The 10081-nt window shown below is 36.9% G+C and overlaps 2 protein-coding genes across 2 annotated transcripts; one reads left to right on the top strand and one right to left on the bottom strand.

Annotated features, from left to right (window-relative positions):
- Positions 1-210: 210 nt before the first annotated feature.
- Positions 211-2869, top strand: LOC129357654 (gastrula zinc finger protein XlCGF8.2DB-like). Its single transcript, XM_055026745.1, has one exon. The coding sequence runs from the start codon at positions 335-337 to the stop codon at positions 1475-1477; it is 1143 nt and encodes a 380-aa protein (XP_054882720.1). The 5' UTR covers positions 211-334; the 3' UTR covers positions 1478-2869.
- Positions 2870-7931: 5062 nt separating this feature from the next.
- Positions 7932-8835, bottom strand: LOC129357658 (gastrula zinc finger protein XlCGF49.1-like). The gene has a single exon (XM_055026747.1). The coding sequence runs from the start codon at positions 8723-8725 to the stop codon at positions 8117-8119; it is 609 nt and encodes a 202-aa protein (XP_054882722.1). The 5' UTR covers positions 8726-8835; the 3' UTR covers positions 7932-8116.
- Between the last annotated feature and the right edge of the window lie 1246 nt (positions 8836-10081).

The following is a 10081-nucleotide window of genomic DNA, read 5'->3' as shown; positions in this document are numbered from 1 at the left end:
TCACTTTCAAAAGAGCATTATGCTAAAAACAGTGAAATATTTTATCCTTTAGTTTTCAACCCAAGAAACAGAGGTAATAAGACACACACTGCTGCAAAATCACCACCTAATTTTAGAGTGTTAGCTGGAATTTTATTAGAGGGAGTTTAAGACCAGGAACTGAGCCAGGTTTTTTCTGTTCGACCCTCCAGATGTCCACCAGGATGACGTTTGGAAAGAGGAGGCGCTCGCTGACCAGGAGAGGAGCTCCAGTTTTGATGAAGAGGATCCAGAACCTCTGCAGATTAAAGAGGAGAAGGTTGAGTTTGGACATCTGCAGATAAAAGAGGAAGATATGGAGCTCCTCGTCAGTCAAGATGAAGAGCAGCTTGAGCTGAAGGAGGAGTCTGACACCTTCATGGTGACGCCTACTGATGAGGAAAGCTTTCACACCGAACCAGAACCAAACTGGTACCCGCTTGACTCTCAGGACTCCCCTGAAAGTGACAACCAGGATCAGGAAGGAAGCATTTCAGAAGACTGGGGGTCAAAGAGTGATGAAGAGCAAATGCTAAATGAGCAGGATCAGGAAACGAGACAATATAATCAGTATTCTAAGAACTCAAATCAAGAAGGGCACAGTGCTCACAAAGAAAAGAAACAATATTCTTGCAAAATGTGTGATAAAAGCTTTTCCCAGAATAATAACCTAACGATACACATGAGAAGTCACACCGGGGAGAGGCCTTTCTCGTGCGAGACATGTGGCAAAGGTTTTACAACAAAATCGAATTTAACCCTTCACTTGAGAACTCACACAGGTGAGAAGCCTTTTCCGTGCATGACCTGTGGAAAAAGCTTCAGTCTAAAATGTATTCTAACTGAGCACATCAGAACTCACACCGGTGAGAAACCCTTCCCATGTCTGGCCTGTGAGAAAAGTTTCCCATCCAAAAACCATTTGAATAAGCATTTGAGAATTCACACTGGTGAGAGGCCATTCTCGTGTATCACCTGTGGGAAAAGGTTCAGTCTGAAGTGTAATTTAACTGAACATATGAGGACTCACACTGGTGAGAAGCCTTTTCAGTGTTTGGCTTGTGACAAAAGTTTTAACTCTAAAAACCATTTGAATAAACACCTGAGAGTCCACACAGGTGAGAGGCCTTTCTCCTGTGTGATCTGTGGAAAAAGGTTCGCTCAGAAAAGTTGTTTAACGGATCACATGAGAACTCACACGGGGGAGAAACCTTTTCTTTGTGATATGTGTCAGAAAGCCTTCAGCCTGAGGAGTAGCTTGAATAACCACATGAGAACCCATACAGGTGACAAGCCTTTCTCATGTGACACCTGTGAAAGAACGTTCACGTTAAAGAGTCGTCTGAATAGACACATGAGGTCTCACACAGGGGAGAAACCGTTTACATGTAATGCATGTACTAAAACCTACAGCCTAAAGAGTAGTTTGACCAAACACATGAAGACTCACATCTGCTAGGAGCATTTCTTCTGTAGGCCTATACAGTGTAGAGATAAAGATGTTAGTAACCACTAACATGAAAGCTCATATTTTAATGTGATATGGAAATAGTGACTGTTCACTATGACTGGACTTAAACTTTATTATTAAATTTTGTGGTGCCGTTGTGATAATTATAAAAGTGACAAGAACTATTTATTACATCTTTTTTAGGTAACTTTATGACTACGACTGCTCTTGAAAAACATTCCCATTTGTAATGCGCTTCTTTAGGAAAAATACTAGTTTTGTAAAGAAGTCTAATTTATATCACTTCTTGAATATTCAAATGTAATGATATTTATTGATGTTTTTGTTGAACAACCAGTGGAGAAAATAGTAAAACTATCAACTCTGATAATAATGACTCTTCTAGGGATTTTTAAATATCACTAATTGGAGTTCATAATAGCAACAATAAATCAAAATTCTTATGTAGTGTTCACTTTAAATTTTGCAAATAAGAATGTGCAATGTGAGTTTTACTACTTCCTTGTATATAATGGGGACATAAAGCTAATTATTAAATAATCTAAAGTCAAATAAGGCCAATGGATTAAGAAAAAACAGATCAAAATAGTTGTCATTTCTTCCAAAGGCAAAATTATTGCCAAATCCTCAGTCTGTTCAGTATTATTAAACACATTAAGCTCAGGGGATTTACATATAAATTATTTCTCATAAAATCAAATGTTGGTATGTTTTTTTTTTCACTTTTTCAATTCAAATTCAAAAGATACTTTATTGATCCCAAATAGAAATTAGATGTTGCTGCAATTCATCAATTAAAGGTTCTTCAAAAAATTATTGTACATTTTTATACATCCATTTGGGTCTCTACTGATTCTAGAAAGACTCCACGTGTTTAAAAAAGAACAAAGAGTTAATATTTTTTGGTGTCTAGACAGCAAACAGTTTCAAAAACCTTTTGTAATATAATGTTACATAGCAACAGGCATTGCCTTGTTACAAAGCTCGAGCATGTTTGGTCAGCTGGTTTTGCTGTATGTGCTGTACAATGGCTGCTGGAAAAGGCAAGAGGCCCTAAAACAGCTCATTCTGAAAGGAGCTCAAAATAGTCAGAACTGACTAAATCTGTGTCTGAGAATTATTCTGGGTGAAAAATGTTATGAAGGTGTTTTGTGTAGCCCACAGTCCTAACTCATTCAAGGAACCATAACAACCATAACACCATAACAATTAAGATGGCCTTCCTGCTCCTCCTCTTACAGATTATAGATTTCCTTCCCAAAAATCAGTTGCAGTGAAAAGCCACCATGTTTGTGTTTGTCTTTTCATTCATTGCAAATATTGACTCCAGACGATGAGTTGTCCATTCAGCTACTGCAGAAATAAAAAATATATATATCATTATATCGTGCTGTTATTTTCTAAATATTTGTATGTATGACTGACTTCTGGGTGAAAACTGATTTGATGCAGTTTCTCATTGACTTTAAAAGAAAATCAAATTTTCTCCAGCATTAAATTTTATTTAAAATTTATTGCAGGCATAGGTTGTCAAGCAAATAAATATGCCGCAGCTGCATACTGTCTACTTCACAGAAGATTGACCTTAAAATTTCCAATGTTCCACCTGTGGAAAAAGCTTCAGGCAAAAGATTCATTTAATTGAACACATGAGAAGTCACACAGGAGAGAAGCCTTTTCAGTCTATTTCAGCATTAAATGTAGTTTGAATAAACACATGAAACTGCATGCAAGCTAGATGCCTTACTCTGTTGCATCCTGAACGTGTAACATTTTTACATGAGCTGTATTTTGACAAAACTTTGAGGTATAATCATGAGTGATTCTTGTTAAATTCTCAGCTGGAGTCTTTCAGCTCATCCTTTCACTTCATGATCAAACCATGTTCTTTATGCCTCAAAATCAATTATAACATTCTGCCACAGAATAAGGACTTAAAGTCATCCCAGAGTCTGCAGCATAGCTTGACCAAACACTTTGTCTTATCTGAGAAATATGATCCTCTGCAAGATCTGATGGAGGTTTTTAACTTGTAGAGGATGGAACATGCCGACTTTTCCTGTATTTACAACACTGCATGGATTTTAAAAAGCCAGTATTGGGTCACAATATAAACTCTAACAATTTCCTTCGTCTCCCAAGTTGTTCCGAGACGAATGCTATATTTTTTACTTGCAATCACCAAATATGTTGTGCTCAACATAAAGGGGCCAAAGTGAGATGTGAAAGAACAAAGTGATCCATTTATATTTTCTGGTTGTTTATTGCAGAACAACCACAAAATACCAAATATTCCTTGAGAAATGTTTATATTTAACTAACGATGGGAATCAAACTGACTGATAAACTAGCGCAGATTTCTCTGCAGATGCGACCAGGAGGAATTTGTGAGGCTCTGTGTTCAGACTCCGGCGGCAGCAGGTAAAATTTAAGTGGAGTCATTTAATTGAATTGATCATAAATATTTGGCTTCAGACAGTGGTTTGTGTCACTACGGAGAGAAACTTAGATGCATTCATCTGCTTCATATGTGACAGACTCTGGATTCACGATTGAACTAAGAATATTATCTAAACCGCATAAAAATTCAGTTAAATAGCCTATGGTGGTATGATTATAATTTGATGGGTAAAAACAGTTTTTAAAGCTGATGAAGGATGTGGAGGCCAAGTTAACGTGAAGTAATATTCAGTTATTGTTAAAACATTTTGTTTAATATGTAATTTAATAAGTGAATTTATTGAAGTTTAGGAAGAATTATTAGTACTGCATGTAGCTAATTTTGTAATGTTTTGTTGTCAGTGAGTGTTTTATTTTAAGTTGTATGTTTATAGTTTAAGTGTCCATTTCGCAATTTATGCAAATGAGGTGTGGACGCTGTAGCGTTAAGGAGGAAGAAAGGAAAGGCGCTGCTAGTTTATCTACAGAGCCACACGGTTTTTCAACCGTAGTTGTTTGTGAAGGTTAGATAAAATACAACTGCTCTTGTAAAGGATATCTCACAAAAACTGTGGAATAAATTTTTGTTTTGCATCCTTATTTCGGAGCGCTGTGGAAGTTTTTATTTTCCTCTACAAACACGCGAGTGGATACTGCAAAGAAACCTTGTGGCAACACAAAGGATAACATAAAAGTCTAGCACAACCTCTGATTGATTGTGTGGTGTCTTCTATGACTTTGTGTTTTATGATATAATGCACTTCAACTTTCCTTGTTGCAATAAAAATAAACTTGATTGAATGATGATCTCACATTTCATGTTTCTCAGAGAACGTCTCGGTTCGCAGTGGTTCGGACCGGAGACACACGTAGTGTATATCAGGATAATAAAGCGGCAGGTATTTGCACAGGTTTAAAGTCAAAAACAGAAAATGAGAAACCCACTGTGATGATAAATGGCGTTTATTACATAAAAATTACAAATACAATGTTCTATTTACAGGCGTTTTTGTATCAGAAAAAGTATTTTTCAATTTGAATATAAGCTTGGTGAAGAAAGCAGATTGGGTGACGCTGTCCAACTAGTCTAAGCTTGGTTTCACTGATACGTGCAGCCGCCCACGACACCTTTAAACGAGTCACAATCCACAGCTAAACTTAAAGAAAACCATCATAATGGGAAATTTATTTCTGTTATTGTTTTTTAATCACATAAAGCACTTAGAACTGCATTGTTTTTTTTTAAAACACTATATTTATAGGAATCATTCATACATTTGTTATATTCTTAATAGGGATAGAAATACAATTCACACACATACAGTCTAAATTTGCATGGGTTCCAATGACACACATATATTTGTATCTGAATAAACATTTCATTCAAACATTTAGGTCAGGAACAAATTACCAAACGGATAAAATCAATGAATCATAAGAAGACAGAGAAAAGGAGAAAACACACACATGCTTTCAAAACTATACTTCAGAAACCAATTACACTTCCACACAATGACAAATTTCTTTAATCTTATTTACCAGCATCATATACAGTATCTTATATTAATTTTCTTCAACTGAGTCTTCACCTGTGTGAGCTCTCATGTGAATAGAGAAACTTTCTCGATGTGTGAAACATTTTTTCTGCAACTATTACATCAGAAAGGATCCTCACCTATGATTCCTCAAATGGAAATCTAAACTACATTTTTGAGTGAAACTTTTTCCACAAGTCATACATGTATAAGGCTTCTCCCCTGTGTGCATTCTCATGTGACAAGTTAATTGACATTTCTGTGTGAAACGATTTCCACACGTTGTACATATGAAAGGCTTCTCACCTGTGTGAATTCTCATGTGACAAGCTAAATGACTTTGCATTGTGAAACTCTTCCCACAACTTTTACATGTGAAAGGCTTCTCACCAGTGTGAATCCTCATGTGAGTAGCTAAATGACTTTTCCGAGTGAAACTCTTTCCACAATTAATACATGTGAAAGGTTTCTCACCTGTGTGAATCCTGATGTGGTTAGCTAAAAGTCTTTTTAGAGTGAAACTCTTTCCACAACTAATACATGTAAAAGGCTTCTCACCCTGTGTGAATCCGCATGTGAGTGACTAAATAACTTTTCCGAGTGAACTATTCCCACAACTAATACATGTGAAAGGCTTTTCACCTGTGTGAATCCGCATGTGAGTAGCTAATAACTTTTCCGAGTGAAACTATTCCCACAACTAATACATGTGAAAGGCTTCTCACCTGTATGAATTCTCATGTGAAAAGTTAAATTTTGTCTATCCATAAACTTTTTCCACACGTCACACATGTGAAAGGTTTCTCACCTGTGTGAATCCTCATATGTCTTTTCAAGGAGTTGTTTCGAGAAAAGATTTTTTCACAAATTTTACAGAGATATGTATATTTTTTTAGGTGAGATTTTCTATGTTTTGGACGTTCAGTAGTTTCCATTTTGTTGTTTGTTTTTCTGACATCTCTGGGTTTGTGTCTGCTCTTTGTCTTTATTTTCTCCTGGGTTTCCAGAATTGCTTCCTTCCTGATTCTGGTTCTCATCTTCAGAAGAAGCATGAGAGATGAGTTGGTTCCTGTTTGGTTCTGTTTCATTGTTGATTCTTTGCTCAATAGAAGGAGTCACCAAAATGTCTCCAGTCTCCTGTTTCAGCACAAGTTGCTCTTCATCCTGACTGATGCAGAGTTGATTCTCTTCCTTTTTGACTTGTTTATCTTCTAGTTTTCTTCTTAGTTAAATTGGACTTCCTCTTCTGGTTGCTGAGCTCTTTGAGAACCTCCTCTTTACACACACAACGTTGTGGTCGATCTGGACAAACAGACAAAACAAAAGCTTATAAATTTAAGTAAAAAACAAACTCCACTTTAATTAGGTACTTTTTCACTCAGGAATAAGAGAGAAATCATGCTGATCATGGAAAATGGCCTTACTTCATCATCAAACGTCTTTCTAAAATTATTTTTTTTCCAAAAGCAAAATGACTGTTAAAGTTTCTTAATTGTCCTTTCCACTGATACCCACTTTATGTATATTGAAGCAAATAAAACACTTAAATTTTTCAGAAGTTTTCAGAATTTATTTTGAAAAATCTGCTTAGAAGCCGTTATTTGTGCTATTTATGCTAATTCCTACATATTTGTATCTGAATAAACATTTCATTTAAACATTTAGGTCAGGAACAAATGACCAAACGGATAAACCAATCAATAGTTTATTTGAAAAGTTTTTTGGCTCTAGTGGCCTTTATTTGAAAGTAGTTTGACAGGAAAGTGGGTTGTGAGAGAGGGGGAGAACATGCAGCAAATGTCACCAGGCCGGGAATCGAACCTGCGGCCACCAACATGAGGACTAAGGCCTCAACAACATGGGTTGTGCTTTTCCACTGCGCCACCACGGCACCCCAAAACCAATCAATCATAAGACGAATGAGAAAAGAAGGAGAAAACACAATCGCTTTCAAAACAATACTTCAATACTTCAAAACAATAGGAACCAATTACACTTTCACACACCAACAATTTTCTTTAATCATATTTACCAGTGTCACACGTCTTATATTAACTTTCTTCATCGATGAGTTTTCACCTGTGTGGGTTCTCATGTGAATATAAAAACTTTTTCCATGGGTGAAACATTTTCTGCAACTAATGCATCAGAAACTATTACCATGTGAATCCTGAAGTGGATATCTAAACTACATTTTTGAGTGAAACTTTTTCAAAAGGTCACACATACAGAAAGAAATTCTGTCGGAAATTCCGTAAAAAACAAACAAACCAGGAAATCCAAAAAAAAAAATTCCAGTGGTCATCATCAATATCTTCAAGGCACAAGGAGCAAAGTGTTTTTTTTTTCACTGCACAAATGTTTGACAGCGATTTTGTTAAATTTGAAGACAAAGGGAAGAGTTATGGAGGGGCAACTTCACTCAGGTGTAATTACAGATAAAAGTTACAGAGCAACTTGATACTTGAGTTTCATATTAAACAGTCTAACCACTGTGATTTCTCATATGAATGATAAACTATTTCTATGAGTGAAACTTTTAAAACAAGTAATAGATGAGAGAGGCTTCTCACCTGTGTGAATCCTCATGTGGGAAGTTGACATACATTCGTGAGTGAAACTCCTTCCACAACTAACTCATGTGAAAGACTTCTCACCCATGTTGAGTCTTCAAGTGGATATCTAAGCTACGTTTTTGAGAGAAACCTTTGCCACAAATCAAACAGGAAAAAGGCTTCTCCCCTGTGTGAATCCTCAAGTGGATATCTAAACTACATTTTTGAATGAAACTTTTGCCACAAGTCATACAGGAAAAAGGCTTCTCACCTCTGTGAATCCTCAAGTGGATATCTAAACTACATTTTTGAGTGAAACGTTTGCCACAAGTCATACATGGAAAAGGCTTCTCACCTATGTGAGTCCTCAAGTGGAGATCTAAACTACATTTTTGATTGAAACTTTTTCCACAAGTCACACATGTGAAAGGCTTCTCATTTGTGTGAATTCTCATGTGAGTCATTAAACTGCTTTTCAGAGTGAAACTTTTCCCACAAGTCATACATGTAAAAGGCTTCTCCCCTGTGTGAATTCTCATGTGACAAGTTAAATGACATTTCTGTGAGAAACGTTTTTCACAAGTTGTGCATGTGAAAGGCTTCTCACCTGTGTGAATTCTCATGTGAATATCTAAACTACTCTTCAATGTGAAACCTTTTCTACAAGTCATACAGGTGAAAGGCTTCTCCCCTGTGTGAACCCACATGTGAGAAGTTAAACTTCTTCTGTCAGTAAAACGTTTTTCACAACTAATACATGTAAAAGGCTTCTCACCTGTGTGAATCCTTATGTGAGTGTTTAAATAAATTTTTTTTGTGAAACTTTTTCCACAAGTCATACAAGTCAAAGGCTTCTCACCTGTGTGAATTTTTGCATGACTCGTCAAGGAGTCTTTTCGAGAAAAGCTTTGATCACAAACTTTGCAGTGATATAATTTTTTTCCAGGTGAGATTTTTTGTGCTTTTTTTGTTTTGGACCTTCAGTAGTTCCTTTTTGCCGTTTGGTTTTCTGACATCTCTTGTTTTGTTTCTGCTCTTTTTCTCTCTTTTCTCCTGGGTCTTCAGATTTGCTTCCATCTTGATCCTGGTTCTCAACTTCAGGAGAAGCATGAGAGACGAGTTGGTTCCTGTTTGGTTCTGTTTCATTGTTGATTATTTGCTCAATAGAAGGAGTCACCAAAATGTCTTCAGTCTCCTGTTTCAGCACAAACTGCTCTTCATCCTGACTGATGCAGAGTTGATTCTCTTCCTCTCTGAACTGTTGATGTTCTGGTTCCTCTTGTTCCAGTTTTATCGGGACAGGTTCTGGTTCGTCTTGTTCCAGTTTTATCAGGAGAGGTTCTGGTTCCTCTTGTTCCAGTTTTATCGGGACAGGTTCTGGTTCGTCTTGTTCCAGTTTTATCATGAGAGGTTCTGGTTCCTCTTGCTCCAGTTTTATTTTAAATGTTTCTGGGTCCTCTTGCTCCACTGTTATCGGGACAGGTTCTGGTTCCTCCTTCCTGTTCCTGGGTTCTTTGAGAATCTCTTCCTCTGTCAACACACGGCATCGTGGGCAATCTGGACAAACAGACAAAACAAAAGCTTATAAATGCAAGTAAAACACAGAGTCTTCACTTGAATCTTTTGGTTCATCTAAATGGGCTTTATTTTTTAATTACGTTTTGTGTCCGGAATATTGATTATTTTATTTTGAACCACCCAAACGTCCGTCACTGATTCGGTGGGTTGATCAAACAAAGCCATGGAATGAAACTGATCTGTTTCAAGTTTTTATTGTTGTGATCTTTTAGTATTTAGTTTCATGCCCAATTCGGCGTCGGTCCCAAACAACTGTCTTTAACATGTCTCTAATAATTAGGACGGTTCAGTGGTTCCTACCTATTCGGTATAGGATGATCTGGGGAGTCCGCCTGCAGCCCAGCAGTCTGCGCTGATCATCCATCTCTTCCTCCGATTTGACGATGATTTCTTTAAACTCCGTTAATGTTTCTTCAGCAGCAGTGAACTGCTCGCTGATTAACTCTGTCTGACGCTGAACTGAAGACTTTTTACTGCAAACACTC

Source organism: Poeciliopsis prolifica, unplaced genomic scaffold, assembly GCF_027474105.1.
Source record: "Poeciliopsis prolifica strain line A6 unplaced genomic scaffold, Auburn_PproV2 SCAFFOLD277, whole genome shotgun sequence".
In the NCBI taxonomy this organism is placed as follows: Eukaryota; Metazoa; Chordata; class Actinopteri; order Cyprinodontiformes; family Poeciliidae; genus Poeciliopsis; species Poeciliopsis prolifica.
This window is presented reverse-complemented; position numbering and strand designations above follow the sequence as displayed.

Bases quoted from the DNA above. Each gene is read 5' to 3' on its own strand.
- LOC129357654 (XM_055026745.1), top strand. From the start codon at position 335: ATGGAGCTCCTCGTCAGTCAAGATGAAGAGCAGCTTGAGCTGAAGGAG.
- LOC129357658 (XM_055026747.1), bottom strand. From the start codon at position 8,725: ATGTGGGTTCACACAGGGGAGAAGCCTTTCACCTGTATGACTTGTAGA.